The sequence below is a fragment of the Lacerta agilis genome, chromosome 8 (genome assembly GCF_009819535.1).
Source record: "Lacerta agilis isolate rLacAgi1 chromosome 8, rLacAgi1.pri, whole genome shotgun sequence".
Taxonomy (NCBI): Eukaryota; Metazoa; Chordata; class Lepidosauria; order Squamata; family Lacertidae; genus Lacerta; species Lacerta agilis.
This window is the reverse complement of record NC_046319.1, coordinates 68,551,421-68,567,793: the sequence shown is the minus strand read 5'-3', so window position 1 is coordinate 68,567,793 and position 16,373 is coordinate 68,551,421. Positions and strand designations below refer to the sequence as shown.

Here is a 16,373-nt window from a genome sequence, read left to right as displayed (position 1 = left end):
AACACTGGTGATCTTTGCTTCTTCCTGTACACTGGTATTAGTTCACCTGTCTTCCCAAGTGATATGTAAAATTTTTCGGAGACACCGTTGATGGAATCTTTCGAGGAGCTGGAGATGGCGTTTATAAGTGGTCCATGTCTCACAAGCATACAGTAATGTTGGCAGTACAATAGCTTTGTAAACAAGCATTTTAGTTTCCCTGCGAATGTCCTGGTCCTCAAACACTCTGCACTTCAATCGGGAGAAAGCCGCACTCGCAGAGCTCAGGCAATGCTGGATTTCGGCATCAATCCCAGCCCTTGTGGAAAGAGAACTGCCCAGGTAGGAGAAACATTTTCCAGCGTTACACCATTGAGTTGGATTTGTGGCACTGCAGAGGGGTTATTTTGTACTTGTTGGTGAAGCACTTTGGTTTTTGGATGTTGAGCGATAGGCCAAGCTTTTCGTAAGCTTTTGTGAAGATATTTAAGATGGTTTGGAGGTCATTCTCTGAGTGTGCACATACTACATTTTCATCAGCATACTGAAGCTCTATGACGGAAGTTACGGTAACCTTACTCTTTGCTTTCAGCCTGCTCAGATTAAAGAGCTTTCCATTTGTTTGATATATGATTTCTACACTGGTGGGGAGTTTCCCTTCGACAAAGTGCACACCTTATAGGACTTGCGTATGCATGCTTTGGAATCCTGCCCCCCCCCCCAATTACACATTAGTCATTCTCTGCTCTAGCAACTGTTACTTTATTTCTGAGTGGAAATTCAAATCTTTGTGTCCCAGGTCCTTCCAAGGCAGCTAAGAAGCAAAAGCCTACAATAAACAATATATAAAAAATAGCAAGTTGTGCAAAAGAACCAAACCAAACTACCTAAATTAGAAGCTGGGGGGTGGTAGTGGAAAGGAGAGGAAGAGAACATTTTTTGGGGGGGGGGTTTGACAAGGATCACCTATATTTTGCAATTCAGTTGAGAAACATGTCACTCTGTGTTCACGCTCTCTAATCTTGTGTTATCTGACTGCCCAACTGCCATTTCTAAAGAGTGGACATTTCCTGGACGGTTTGGTGGAACTAGATTTGCATAAGACTCATTGACCCTATAAAAAGGGAAAGGACAGCAGAGAGGCAGAGGGGTGGGTGGGCAGAACCCACCTTTGCTCTCCTCTGTCGTGCTGTGACAGGTCGACTCAAGTACTGAAGGTAAGAGACTTCTCTGGGGTTCTTCATTGTCAGCCACATCTGCTGAACGAAGCCAACCAAGGGCAGAGTATACATTTATCAGTATAAAGATCCCATTCTGTTATCCATGGAGTCCAGTCCATTAGGGCAGGCATGTCCAACAGGTTGATCGCGATCTACCCGTTGATCGCCAGGATGTTACTGGTCGATCGCCAGTAGATCGTGGGTTCCTTAGCCTAAAAGAAAAAAAAAACTCTGCCCTTAAAAGAAGCTCAATGACTCTTTTCTTTCTCCCCCTCCCAAAATCACAATAACAATGGGCAATTGCATGGAGAGCTCCTTCCCTCTTGCCAACACACAGCTGGTCCCGGTGGGGGGGGGGAGGGGGCGTGGTCTAACCCCGGCTTCCCAGATATCTGGCGTGGCTTCAGCAGCTGCATGTCTCCTTCTCAGTGCAGTTGCCCTCCTGGGGAGAGAAGGCTAGTAGACTTTCTTTTTAAAAGCAGACACCAGGGAGAGAGAGAGAGAGGCTGTTTCCCCTGCCACACAATCTTTAGGGTGAGATTTGTTCCTGCGTCTTCCATTGCCCCCCAACCTGGCCGTGGTGTGAAGAGAAGTCCTCTTTTCTTCCTTTCTCTTTCTCTTCCTCTCCTCCCCCCCCCCAGTCCGTCCCCATTTACAGCTTTGGGGTGTCTCCCCCACTGCACCACCTCACTGTTGTTTTCCATAGAGAGTCAATTGCTGGAGATCTTTGCTGTCTTTTGAAAAATCCATTTGGAAACAACAGCCCTCAATCTTTCTCTACTTCTCCCCTCCCACTTCCCTTTGTCCCATTGATTCTGGTTTTAGTGTTCTGGTGCTTCTACAGGAGGAGAGCTCCTTTGCGCCCTGCTCTGCAGCTCTGGGAACACCAGCGTTGGCTAGGGATGAGGAGTGGGGGACCGACTGCCTGGGTGGGTGCCGCAAGGGGGACAAATGGGAAGCTCTCCTCCTATAGAAGCACCAGAACACTAAACTAGAGCTAAAGTATTCAGGCTGCAATCCTGTTCACATTTTCCTGAAAGTAAATCTCCCTGAACTAAATGGAACTTACTTCTGAATAGACATGCATAGTCAGTCACAGAAATCCCAATGTAATTTTCCTCTTCTAAAAAACAGCCATGCCCATGTATTATCCAGGAGTGACAAGGCGTGTGTCTGTGGGGCTGGGGCGTGGGGGGGCTTTCTGTCCCCGAACCTTTCGACGCGGGGCTAATTGCTAGGGACCGTCCTCTTTTCTGCACTTCCACCACTTTGATCTTTGCCAGTTTTACATCCCACTTCCTTCCTTGCAACTCCTGGATCGGGTGCTCCCCACTCCATCCCCCTTCCAACAGTCTTCCTTGCTGGTTTAGGTTTTAGGTCAATCCCTCCTGGGAATGAACTTGGCAGTCTGAGGGGGGGGGTGAGGTGTCATTTTGACAGCTGCCCTGTAGATGGGGGCGGGGGTGTTGTCGCTCCTTGTTTGTCCCCATTAAGAGGAATTGATGCCACCCCACCCTCACTAGCAATGCTTCTTATTTACACAATCACCATTCTTGGAAGTTACCCCCAGCGCCTCCTCAGAAAGCAGCAGCCTGCAAGCCAGACGACCTGGTGAGGGTCTCTCTTGGGCTCCGTGGTGGCAGAATTCCCCCCTTTTGGGAGTTGGTGGTGCAGTGTATTTTGCGCGCCCCCCCCCCCATCATTTTTGATCACTTTCCTAATATGCAGGACCATCTGGGGAAAAAAATCCTGACTTTGTTTTTCAAACAGAGAAGTATGTGGCCAAAATTGATTCTGTTATTCTGGAGTTAGAAAAAAGATTTGGCGACTTCCAAAAAATTGAATTAATTGTAGAGTACATGTCATTTCCATTCAAATCTGATTTGGACATTTAAAAAATTGCAGTCATTATCAGTACAAATTACTCATTTTGAAAAACATCTCTTGAAAATGAGATATTAACTGTGAAAAACGACATTTTTCTGAGGGCCTGTGCAGAAGAAGAATCATTTTGGAAGTTTGTGCCTAGACAAAAATTTCTAAATGCAGAAGATGCAGTGAAATTTTATACTCATGTTTTGGTTGTACTTATTTGTGTGAATCTGCATTTTCATATTTAAAAATGATGAAGAGTAAGCAATGTTCAAACATGACAGATGAGCACCTTAAGGATTCCCTGAAGCTGGCCCTGACATTGAACAGTTGGTTACCGAAATGGTGACATAGATGTCACACCAACAATCGATGAAGGCATGTTTTTTACGAAATCTCGATAGGTAGATGCAACTTCCTCCCAAGAAATCTCTAAAAGTTTCTGTTGTCCCCTGTAAAAAAGTAGGACAGTGCTCCTCCCAAAAACCCCTCTCCTTCTCCCAACTTTGAGCCGAACCCCCCCAAAATGGGGCATTCCTCATTCCCAAAAAAGGTCAACAACTTTGAGCTGAACCCCCCCCCCCAAAAAAAACAGGGGTAGATCACTGCTAGAGTTTAATTCTGAAACTAGATCCCAGTCTCTTGGGAGTTGGCCACCCCTGCATTAGGGCATTTGAAGGAGAATCCATTTGACTTTTCTTCCTCGGAGGTTTTTGAGCAGAGGATGGATGGCAATCTGTCATGGATGCTTTAGCTGAAATTCCTGAATTGTAGGGTGGTGGTGGATTACATGACTCTCAAGGTCCCTTCCAACTCTACAATTCCATGTTTCTATGAAATGGAGTCCTACCCCACCACACTCAGTCTTCCCTCAGTCAGCCCCGCTTGCCTTAAAAAAAAAAAAAAAAGGTAAAGGACCCCTGGATGGTTAAGTCCAGTCAAAGGCGACTATGGGGTTGCGGCCTACCTACAACCAATCCAGCGGGGTGGCCCTGCCTGTCAGCTTCCTCCCCCTTAGTCTCAGTGTTGCCCCTTGTAGAACTCTGCTGAGAAGAAGAGGACAAAATGAGTATTAGTTGGATTTCCCGGGCATGGGCTCCGGTTCCCCCATTACTGGGCTTCTTGCCTTCTGCTCTATAAGTTCCAGTGAGCATCAGCTACCACTGAATGAATGTTGTTCTTATCTTTGCACAGTAGCAAAAGTCAAAGGTTTCTACATGCGCATGTCTTTACATTTGGCAACCCAGAGACAAGCACATGTATGTGTGTGTGTGTGTGGGGGGGTATCATATGAGAGGAAGGATTTGCCTGGCAGAATTGGCAGTTGTTTTTAAAGTCAGGCAGCGCCCGCAGGTATCAAACCGCTGGAAGTGATTAGGGGAATCTAAGCAATGCTTTGGTTGATGGAACCGCTGGGCTAAGCTGGGTCAGAATTGGCAGTTGTTGACTTCCGGCGGCGACGCAATGGCGGAGCGGTCGTGGGTTGCCTCGGCTGCGAGGCGACCCAGCCCGTCCCGGGGGTTGGAGCCCCGCTACCGCTAAGCGGGGCTCCGATAGGGTACGGGAAGAGCGTCCCGCACCCTGGGCTCCCCGGCTATGCCCACTATGGCTCCGTCCCCTTCCCTCGCTCCCCCTGTAAAGGGGGAGTGGGGGTGAAGGGAAAAACGGAGCCGGGCTTTAGGGGACAAGCCCCAACCGGGACGCGAAGCGGCGGTTGCCCCCGCGATGTGCGTTAACGTTCTACCTGTCAAAGTTGGAGTTTAAGAATCCCGGTGTCGTGAGTACTGGACCGGACTTGTTTTTGTGCCTTGTTGACGACCTGGGGGATATTTGGAAAGGGAGCCTGCCTCTTTCCCTTCGCGAGATAGAAAATAACCAGCTTAAGAGACTGCTGTTACAGTGATGGCAACAAAGTATTTAAAATTTGATAAGTGAGACTTATGGTTTTCCCCTTTGGGGACTAAACGGGTGGACAGTATCTCTTTTTAAAATTTTTGGTTCTTGCACCCTGGATTCGGGGAAAATGGCTGTGAAAGACTTTGATTGAATGGAAAGTTACTGGCAAGATGGAGAAGTCTGAGAACCGAAACTGCAATTTGACACCTATGCCTGCTTCTGCCATGCTCGGCTTTGTTTTTGACTTGGTTATGAACTGTGAAATGACCCATGAAGAAAGGACTATTTTATTGAGACTGGAACTGCTCAACCGAAAATTGGAGATATTGAACTGTCATATGTCAAAAAAGTTATATCCCACAGAGGAGACTGTACAGGAAATGGCTGCATTGGAGGAGAGCCTTGGCACAGAACTGAAGGGACTGATTGAACAACAGGATGAAAAGGCATGTAATGGATCGTCCCTTGGGGGTGGCAGACCCAGGACGGAGAAAATTGTTATAACTAACTCCCGAGGTGAGAGCTTGGGAGTGAAGGTGAGAACTTTATGTTTATATCTACAAATAGAAGAAGAATGTGCTGATGAACCGGAGAGGCTGGTGCGTACCCTGATGTTCTATGCAAGGAATACTTTGGACTTAGTCTGGATCTGTGGTTATGTAAAGAAAAAGGACACTTCGAGGAGCAGCTCTGGAGCAAGACGACCAAAGAAAATGGACAGAAGGGGGATAGGGTGAATGATATTAAGGTATAAAGGAAAAGATTGCATTATGGTAACCTGAAACCGGTGTGTCAAGATTTTAAGCTTTTAGAGAAAGAAAAGAGGTATTCTAAATTTTTGTTATTAACAGCAGTTATAGTAAATGAAGATATTTGTTATGATTTATTTTGAAAATAAGTGGATAAGAACCAGAATCTTGTATGGAATTAATATTAAGCTATAACATGATCTGATCTATGTCAAGCTAAGAATGGGAAAATATTGTTTATTATGAAACAAGATTTGTTAAAAGGAAGCTTTTGATTTTAATTTCTAGATATTTGGATTTTTAAGATCAAGATGGTATAAGATGTTATGAAAGTAATATTTGGGATTGGAACCGAAGGTGAAAAGGCAGGGGAAGTCTGTACCAAGATTCGACCAAGAATTTTTTTTTTTACAGCATAAGAAGAAGAATTATTGGTATTTGTGTATCTGTTTATTTCTATTTGGGGGTGGGTTAATGTGGGTGTTATATTTGTATGTTGTTTGTTGTAAAACCAATAAATTCTTATACAGAATTGGCAGTTGTTGCCTCAATTCTTCCCTGGGCACCCCCCCCATACTCCTGCATTTCCTTTACCTTGACAAAGGCAGATTTTGGTTCTGCCCATTGAACATCTTAGTTTCTCTGGATTTGCACTTTTGCACAGCTGAGCCCTTTTCTATCTCAACATAACAAGTTCTGCCCTGTTTTACAAGGCTTCTGTCAATATCTCTTAGGAGCCCAAGTGCCTTCCATATGGAGATTGTTTATTTGCACAAATATTTGCACAATGATTTAAATGGGCATTTCCTGAGTTGGGATGAGGGGTGGAGCCTCAAAATGTTTGACCAGATACTAATCAAGTAGGTAATAAACCTCCGATTACCTCTGATTCACCTTTTAATTGTATCTGAGGTACAATTAAACTTTTAGCTCTCAAACTGCCCAGGATATGTTTGTTGGGAGATAGCTATAGCAATTTAATTTATGATGATTTCAGGAGGCAGTCCCAGTGGACGCTTTCGTTGAAATGCAAATAACAGCTTCAAAAAAGTGGTTTTTGTCAGGAAAATGGCAGGGAGACAAAAACAAAACTAAACAAAAACCTCCTAGTTTCAAGGCTGCTCAAGATTCCCTCCACCAGGTATTTAAATAACGAAAAACCTCAACTGCATTATGCAATTAACAACACATCTAGCTTAATTAGGAGGCCTACCTAAAAGATAGACTCACCCCTTATATTCCCAGTCAGCAGACACACTCTGCATTTAATGGTTGGATCATTTGTATGTTTGTTGCCCTGGGCTCCTTTGGGAGCCCACCTACGCAGAACACAAACCAAAAACTCAACGTGAAACACAGTTTTGACATTTACCTCTCTCTTGGTTTTCATTTCATTTATTAGACTTATCTGTCACTTGTCACCCAAAGGTCTCCAAGTGACTTACAGTAAACAAACAAACAAACAAACAAACAAACAAACAAACAAACAAACCAGTACATAATACCTTAGCGGAAAAAGTGTGTGTGGGGATCATATTAACACATCAATACGTCAATATTTCATATAACATAACATCCACTTTAAAAAATACTCAGACAATAAACAAAGCAATAAGCAGACCCATTAATTGACAAAGAAGCAAAAATAAACAAAAACTCAACCCCCAGTCCAAAAATCATTCACATCAAATTAACAATTTACCCCCTTTTACCTCCCCTCCCCACCCAGAAGTCTGGTGTCAAGCCAGCTTTTGCAACTCACTGGTGGGTGGGTCCAGTGTCCTCTAGGGGTGGCCCAGCATCTCTCCTCTCCCTTTGGGGTGGGGGGAGATACCAGTAGCAAAGCAAGGCAGGAAGATGGTATCAAAAGTTTTACCTGCTTTGCAGTTTACCTGGCTACTGCTCCTCCCCTGCAGCTGGTGGGGGTGCAGAGCAGAGGCATACCTGCCTGGGAATTTATCTTTCCACTAGATGTTACAAATCAGTGGTGGGTGGGTCCAGGGTCTTCCAGGGGTGGTCCGGCGTCTCTCCTCTCCCAAAGCAAAGCAGGAGGATGGTATCAAAAGTTTTACCAGGATTTGAGATGCAGTTCACTACCCAAACACACACATGTGCGTATATTCAGGAAGACAACGCACAAAAACACAGCAAGTTAGAGAAAGGAACTTGCAGAAATGCATATATTAGGCAAAATTCTGTTTTTAAAAAAGCATATATTATGAGAAGTGTGCATGAAAATGCAGGTCGTTTGTTTGTTTTTTAAAAGAAAATCCCTAAAATTTCAAAACGGGACTAACTGCATTTAAGATTTAAGAGAGAAGTAGAAATTGACACAGTTGTCCACCTCTGCCTCACCAAAAACCCACCGAAACCTCAGACTTGCCTGGTTTCTTAAAGCTTCCCTCCTCCCTGACCTCTGCCTTCATTCCACTTCCACAATGTGGGTTATATATTATAGATTTTATTTATCACCATACCAGGGCTGTCAGTTCTTTGATAAATAGTGTTATCAGTCCTCGCTGCTAAGGAAGATCAGGCAAAATGCTGCCCTTTCCCCTGCCCACTTTTAGGGCATAGGCCGGGCCACTAGAGAGTAAGCTGCTTATATAAACCCAGCTCCTTGGAGAGATGAACTAGTCAGATGCCTTCAGCAGGTAAGCGAGATCCTTTTTTCTATTATTTGTTGAGTGAGCAATGCTTTTATATGGGGAGAGATACTGGTAAGTAACCTGTATGTCAGCAGGAAAGTCCAAGCTTGCAGAAAAGCCATTGAGAATGGAAACAATCTTAACCATATAGCCCTTGTGTGTGGCTGGAAAGCACACCTGTTTAGCAATGGCAGACACTCCAATAAGTCCCTATTTTCCAGGGACAGTCCCAGATTTATAGAAGCTGTCCCAGTTTCTAATTTGATCCTGGGATGTCCCACTTTTCCTTATTTTCATCAGAGAAATGTTGGAGGGTATGCAATGGCTGCAGAAAGGTGTGGGCACCTTTTAGAGTTTGTTTTAGCACAAAAATTCTATTCCTGATCCAGTGCTGGTCTTATCAAATGCTGTTAGGTAGCCCTTGTGTTTCACAAGTCCAGCTGCCTTCAACCAGAAATCAGGCATTTAATGACACCAGTTCCATGCTATGGAATGCGGAACTCTTTCAGCAGAGTTTTGGCAAGCCTCCTTGCTGTTAGTTTTCATATGTTTCTTGAAGACCTTTTCATGCCAACAGGACTCTCTGTTCAGTTCAAATTGTCTTCATGTGAGCCTGCCATTTTTTTAAATGAATATTTTTATTGCTTTTACACACCCACACACCCCTTAAAACTGTTGTTTTTGTGATTTGGACAGGGTTTGGATCTGGTGCGACTTTTTCTTGGCTTAACTTGCACTGGCTTGCTTCTGCCAGCTTCCTGTATTGATATACATAGGGCTTTTTTCTAGAAAAAGAGGTGCCAGAACTTGTTGACCTTTTTTTCAGGGGGAGCACCCCTTCTGACTCCGCTGTGCAGCAGGAATTCACCAAAGAGGAGCCAGAACTCGATTCCAGTGAGTTCCGGCTGGAAAAAAAAAGTCCTGTTTTCAATAATTTGCACATTTTTGCAAACACAATGCTTTGGGTGTGTTATTTTCACAAATTTCCACATTGTTTCACACACTTTCACCTAATGTACGCATTGTTGGGTTGCGAAACTACCTTGCAAGATCTGGAGAAGTGTGTGACTTCCACAGTCCCTTGTGAAAATGCAAACAAAATCAATTTTCTCCCCATCCCTACCCAGGTGAGACAAATGATCAGAGCAGAAAAGTTAAAGAAAAGAAAAGAAAACTCATGCACACAAACACAGAGAACCTGCAGATTATATGAACTTCTTTCTTTTGCTGTTTTGTAGCCATGGCCAAGAGGCTGCTGGTGCTTTTGACCGGGCTGGCGCTCCTATCTGGTGAGTTTGGTACTTAATTAACCTGCAGGTTGGGCCCACGAGTGAGTCACTTCTTGAACTTTGTCTGTACGGAGCAACTGCAGATGCTGACAGAACAGGGACTCACTCAGAGCCTGGCAAATTTCTCTTTGTCCAAAAATCCCATACTGTGGCTATCAGACACACAGCCCAATGTATTGTTGGCTGAGTCTGCGCTAACACATTCCACAGGTCATCACCACCTGTACTATATCCTAAACTTTAATCAGTCAGATTTCTGATTTAGGTGGTTCTCAAACACCCCCCCCCCCACATTTGGCAAACTCATGTGAGCCTCTCCCACAGATGAATATTCCTGATCTTCCTGAGATACATTTTCCTTGATATAACCGAATAGGGTTCTTAAAAAGTCCCTCTGAGAATTTTCTGTCGATTATCGAGATATATATATATATTTGGAAGATGCAAAAGTCAGATATGTATAGAGTATTCCAAAAGCTACCTGACATTTAGAAGACTTCTGAAGGCAGCCCTGTTTAGGGAAGTTTTTAATATGTGACATTTTAATGTATTTTTAACCTTTGTTGGAAGCTGCCCAGAGTGGCTGGGGAAACCCAGTCAGATGGGTGGGGTACAAATAATAAATTATTATTATTATTATTATTATTATTATTATTATTATTATTATTATTATTTTATAGCACTGATATACTTGCATTGAGAAACTTCCTTCTGGGGTGCAGGCTATCACAGGAAAAGCTGGATATTCTTAGGGATGCTTCATAGTATGTCAATAGATCAATAATCATTTATTGAGCTTTCTCAGATGCCACCTCCTTGATATAAGCAAATAGAATTATTAATGGCTTCTTTTAATTTTCTGTCTGTTGAAAGATAGGATAATACAGTACACAAAACTCTAATTGCTGCCACATCATGTGATTAGAGCACAGCATCAAGATACTTGCACTTTACTAATTATCTGTTCCTTCTGCCTTTCAGGGTTCTGTGGAGCAGATTACCGTGGAAAGGAATTTGTAACATGCTACCTGCAGAACTACGTGGCAAGCCAACACAGTCCTAGTCTTGAGCTCCTTATCACCGGATATCATCCTGCAACCACCGTCAGAGTCACAGTGAACAATTCTGCCTTTCAGAAAACAGTTTTAGTCTATGAGAAAGAGACAGTGTCTGTTGTGGTCCCGGCCTCTTTGGAGTTGACGGGGAACAATATCTTTGATGGGGTTGTGAGGATCCAAGCTGACAAAGATATCTTAGTCTTTTCCTACAACTACAAGTTGACATCAAGCGCTGCCACAGTCGTGTACCCAGTTCAGCAGCTGGGCACACAATATTATGTGGTAACCCCAGAAGGGCATCTCTCAAACACTTTCAAGGAATTTGCAGTTGTAGCCTATCAGTTTTCCACTCAAGTCACTATTCACCTGAAAGGGGCTGTGACGTTCCAAGGGAAGGTTTATGCTGCAGGGAGCAGGCTTGTAGTTGACCTCAAAGCCTTCCAAGCGATTCAGCTGCAAAGCTCAGTTGATTTGTCTGGCAGCAAGGTTGAATCAGATGCGCCCGTGGCTGTTTTGAGCGGGCACAGCTGTGCCATACAGTTCTCAGAATGTGACCATGTTGTTGAGCAGCTCTTGCCTGTTTCCAGCTGGGGCACCACCTTCATAGTTCCTCCACTGTCTTTTCAACCTAGAATAGACATTGTGTATGTCATCGCTTCCCAAAATACTTTGATCCAATACCAGTCTGGGGTCACCCAAGGCTCCCGTCGTGCAGTGGCTGGAGAAATCATGCGGTTTGAGAAGCAGCCCTCTCAGGCCCTTTACTTCTCTGCTGATGTAGGAATCCAGGTCCTTTTTTTCTACACTGGTACCAATAATGGAAATTGCCAGTACGATCCATTCCTCATCAATGTTCCAGCCTTAACAAGCTATTGCACGTCATATCACATTGATGGGATTAAGGACTTTGATAATTTTGCTGTCATCATGGCCAAAACCTCAGTTTCTGGTGGGATCACATTGGAGAAAAAAGCCATTACCAATGTTGAATGGGCACCAGTCCCTGGAACAGAATATTCTTTTGCTTTACTCAGCTTGGGCAAAGAAGCCAGTGCCCTCTCTGTAGAACACCCCACCACTCCTTTTGGGCTCTTCATCCTTGGAGGTGCCAAAAGCAATGGTTATGCCTCTGTGGCCATTTGCTCTTGTGGTAAGTATCCAGATCTGTGCATATAGATTAAGGTTTGTTGTTGTTGCTACAAATGAGCAGTTTGACTATATAATTAAAGTTTGTCACATCTTACTGAATATCCCCGTCCCTGTTTGTGGCTTCTTCCACTTCCAGTATTTTCATATTTTTGCCTTCCAGCATTGGATGCTATGTTTTAACATTACTGTGCACTCATTTGTAGATTGTGAAAGAAAGTGTTCCCCTTATGGGCGGTAACTGGAGGACCACAGTAGATCTCAATGGACCTGGGAATGGAACTTTAGCTGCCACTATTTCAGTGTTCTAGTTTCCACTATACTTTTCATATATAGAATAAAGAACTGTAAAATGGTCTAATTTAATGAATTTTGATTTTCTGTTTCCCACTCTCAAATCTGCCCCCTTTTGTCTCAGGTTCCATCTCCTCTGCCTGTGTCCTCCAGCCTCTTTTTCATTCATCTTCCTTGAGCTCCTGTTTCTAACTCCATTACGTACTCTGTACCATCCCTGCAGCCATATTGTATTTCCCTGCTCCTCGTGTTTCACTGTCTCCCAGAGTCTCCTTCTGTCCCTCAGGCTCTCCACTTGGATCTTAATTCCAGTGAACTCACAGCTTCCCCTTCTCCCCGAGTAGGCAAATTAAAACTATATTGCCTTATTCCCTGAGCAATTGGAATGTCCACAAGGCAACCAGATAAGTGGCTATTCAGAAGACTCTTTTTCTTGCCTTGTTTTGTCTGTCTGCAAAATCCTCCACTAGTTACTAACAATGCTTGCTTTTGCAATGACACTACCATTGTTCCGTTCCAGACAAACCAGTGTCTCCTTGCAGTTCGATCCAGTGCAGGAAGAAGGAAAAGTGTGAAATCATAGGAGGTGATCCAGTGTGTGTGCCAGTGTCTAATTCTAGCTGTTGGGCCCAGGGAGATCCTCATTATCACACCTTCGACGGGAAGAAATTTGACTTCATGGGCACCTGTACCTACACTATTGCCAAGACTTGTGGCTCGGATGCCACTCTTCCTTCTTTCAGTGTTGAAGCCAAGAATGAGAACAGGGGAGGAAATACTCGTGTTTCGTACATTGGCTCTGTGACAGTCACAGTCTATAACACCATCATCAAGGTGGTCAGAAATGAGCAAGGCTTTGTAAGGGTGAGAATGAAAGATGACCATATTTCTATTTCTCTCTGACTTAAAAAAAGCAACCTATTTTCCCCAAGAGTCCATCAGAATCTACTCTGCTTGCTTCTTGTCTTGCTTGCATGCTGTAATGCAGGCATGTGGAACAGAAGATCTGGCAAAGTCTCCCTGCCCCGCTTGCTAACCTGGACTGATCTCTGGCCACTCCCCCTGCTCCCTCCTTCTGCCCCTCCCCTCAACAGCCAGTGCCCCTCTTTTTTAGCGTTTGAGGAGAAGTTGTTTTCATTTTATGCCATACCTACTTTGCGGTTGGCTGTATCTCCCTGCCATTGTGCACTGGGAACGATAGCACTGCCCAAATAGCTGAGGCTTCAGGAGCTTCTCACCATTTTTAATTTAAACAAGTTCTCCCAAAATAAGAGCGGCAGTGAGACAGAATTAGCTACAAGCCTAGATGGCTCAGTAAACTGATCTAGTGAGATGCCATCTTTGGGATGAATGATCCAATGAGCACACAGGAGCAGCACCTACCTCCACTTGGTCCTGTTCTGTCACTTAGCCCATGAGATCTTTTTTTTTTTGCAGGGGGTGGGATCTGGACTACTGGATTTCAGATATTTGCCTGGCAATCCACTCTAGTGATAGCACTGATGGAAAACCTGTGGCCCTCCAGATGTTGCTAAACCCCAGCCTTTATCAGGCCCATCCAGCATGGCCAATGAAGAGTCCAACGACATCTGTAGGACCACAGAGGTCCCCCAACTCTGCTGTAATGGTTTCCTTAGCCCCGCATTTTCAATTATTCCTTCTTGCACTGTACTTTCCAGGCAGAGGTCTGCAGTTAAAAGCTGTGTCCAAGTGTTTTTATTTATTTATTTTTGCCCCTGAACTTTCCCTGGGAAAACCTGTGTTTTACCACCGAATCAAACAGCAATTGACAGAAAACTTGCTTTTCATTTGCTCTGATTCGGCAGTAAAATGTGGGTTTCCCCAAGGAAAGTGCGTGTTGGTCTTTTTCACATACGTTCCTATTTTACATCCATCTCATTCAGCAGGCTGTATGATGTAACAAACCCAATAGGTTGTATCCAACCAAGTTCTACTCTGGGCACACCCACTGAAATTAATGGACCCAAGTTAGTGCATTAAATTCAACAGGTCTACTGTGAGTCTGACTGACATTGGATAAAATTTACTGTTTCGTTCTGCTGTTTGTTGCATCTGAGTTTTCTATTGCAGGTGGACAACCTGCGGTTCCGCCTGCCCATCTCCCTGAATGAAGGGAAACTCCGTCTGTACCAGAGTGGGAGCTCTGTCTTCATTGAGACAGATTTCTCCCTGAAGGTCTCCTATGACTGGAACACCTACCTGGTGGTGAAGCTCTCCAGCAGCTTTTATGAAAATGTCTGTGGTCTTTGTGGCAACTACAATGGAGACCCTGCTGATGACTTCAGCACCCCCAATGGGGCCTTGGCTCCCAACCCCAATGAGTTTGGAAAGAGCTGGAAAGTGGACGATGGTGACAGGTTGTGTTGGGATGACTGCCATGGGGAATGCAAAAGCTGCTCCCCAGAGATGGCCAAGAAGTATGAAGGTGAACCATTCTGTGGCTGGCTCATCAAAGGAGAAGATGGCCCATTCAGCAAGTGTCATTCTGTGATCGACCCCAACCCCTATCTGGGGAACTGTGTCTATGACCTCTGCATGAATGATGGCCTGAAGGAGCTTCTTTGTGATGCACTGAATTCCTACGCAGTTGCTTGCCAGGAAAAAGGATTTTCTATATCTGACTGGAGGACCCGCACTGGTTGTGGTGAGTGTCCCTGGGTGCTGAGTAGAGCACAGCAGATTTTATTTTCATAATTTGGTTTAAAAATTATGTTCTCCCTTATGTCATGAGGTACATAATGTCAAACCAGGGCATTTCATGTTCTGCAGATGTCGGCACAAAGACTTATTCACTGAGCCTGGCTTTCACTATTATAGAAGATTCTTGTCCCCACTCTGACAGAGAAAGGTGATTGAAGGGACTCTGGGAATAGAGTGTGACAGCAGAGGCAGAATCTCTATAGTTTAAAAAAACACAAAAGCCCAGTTCCATGTAAAAGATGAATAGGAATGGGCTAGGAAGGCAAATGGTGGATATATTATTTCGCCTGTATTGAACACTTCAAGACAGGAGCTGCATATGAGGTTATCCTGTTTTATTTCTGCAGGAAGTTTAGGCTAGCAGAATCTAGAACAAATTGCTTCTGGCCCGCACTGTCTTCTAAGCTTTTAATCTTGTGCTATTGATAAGGATCTTGTCTCTTTTGACAGGTGTATCCTGCCCTGAGAACAGCCATTATGAGCTCTGTGGGTCTCCATGTCCTGCCACCTGCAATGACCAAGCTGGCCCCAAGAAGTGCTCCTCGATGTGTTGCGTGGAAGGCTGCCAATGTAATGAGGGCTTTGTGCTGGATGGTGGGAAATGCATCCCCAAGTCTGCCTGTGGGTGCGTGTTTGAGGGGAAGCACTTCCTTCCCGGTGAGCACTTCTGGGGAGACAAGACATGTACGAAAAGGTGCTTCTGTGACCCACAGACAAGACAAGTGAGCTGCCAGGCAGTGAGCTGCGGAAAGGGAACAGAGTGTAGGGTCGAGGGTGGCATCCAGAACTGCTACCCAACCGATTTTGGCAACTGCTCTGGCTCTGGCGACCCGCACTACATTAGCTTCGATGGCCGGAAGTTTGACTTCCAGGGCACCTGCGTGTATCAGTTCACTGGGCTGTGTGAGAAGAGGGATGACCTGGTCGATTTCCAGGTCCTTGTTGAAAATGACCAGCGAGGCGGCCAGTCTGTGTCCTATACCCGGATTGTAGAAGTGAAAGTTTATGGGGCATCCATTGTGATGAGCAGAGGGAACCCTGCAAAAGTCATGGTGAGTTTATCATAGAGGTGGGGAACCAAATGCAGGGGCGGAGGAAGGGGGTGTGTTGGGTGCAGACCACCTTGGGTGTCACCACTGAGAGGGGTGACAAAATGCTAGGCAGCACTCATCACGGGGCCTGCAGCACACCCGAGCCATGCGTCTCTCCTGGGAGAGTTGCAGTGGCTTGGGCTCGTACAGGCTCTGCACTGCCCAAACAGTCCACCTGCTCCCTCCCTCACCCCAGCTGTAGGGTGGCTGAGTGGGAGGAGGCAGGCAGACTCCAGAAGCCCCTCGGTGCACACTGCCCCTATGGGCGGCTCGCCCTGCCCCTGGGTGTGCTGCCCCAGTTGCCCAAGCGGCTTCCCCACTACTGACTACATGCAGCCCTCCAAGTCTTCCTGGCCCTCAGTACTCTCCCAACACTGCACCCCCTGCCCTGCTATACTTTTCCCCAAGGC

At 45.1% G+C, this 16,373-nt stretch overlaps 1 protein-coding gene across 1 annotated transcript in view; it reads left to right on the top strand.

Annotated features, from left to right (window-relative positions):
* Positions 1-9,604: 9,604 nt before the first annotated feature.
* The window catches only part of LOC117051987 (IgGFc-binding protein-like), a 30,070-nt gene continuing 23,301 nt past the window's right edge, over positions 9,605-16,373 (top strand). Inside the window, exons 1-5 of the mRNA XM_033158714.1 lie at positions 9,605-9,653; positions 10,635-11,861; positions 12,672-13,015; positions 14,243-14,816; positions 15,323-15,924. Of these exons, the coding sequence (XP_033014605.1) occupies positions 9,605-9,653; positions 10,635-11,861; positions 12,672-13,015; positions 14,243-14,816; positions 15,323-15,924 (2,796 nt within the window). The remainder of the gene's footprint in view (positions 9,654-10,634; positions 11,862-12,671; positions 13,016-14,242; positions 14,817-15,322; positions 15,925-16,373) is intronic.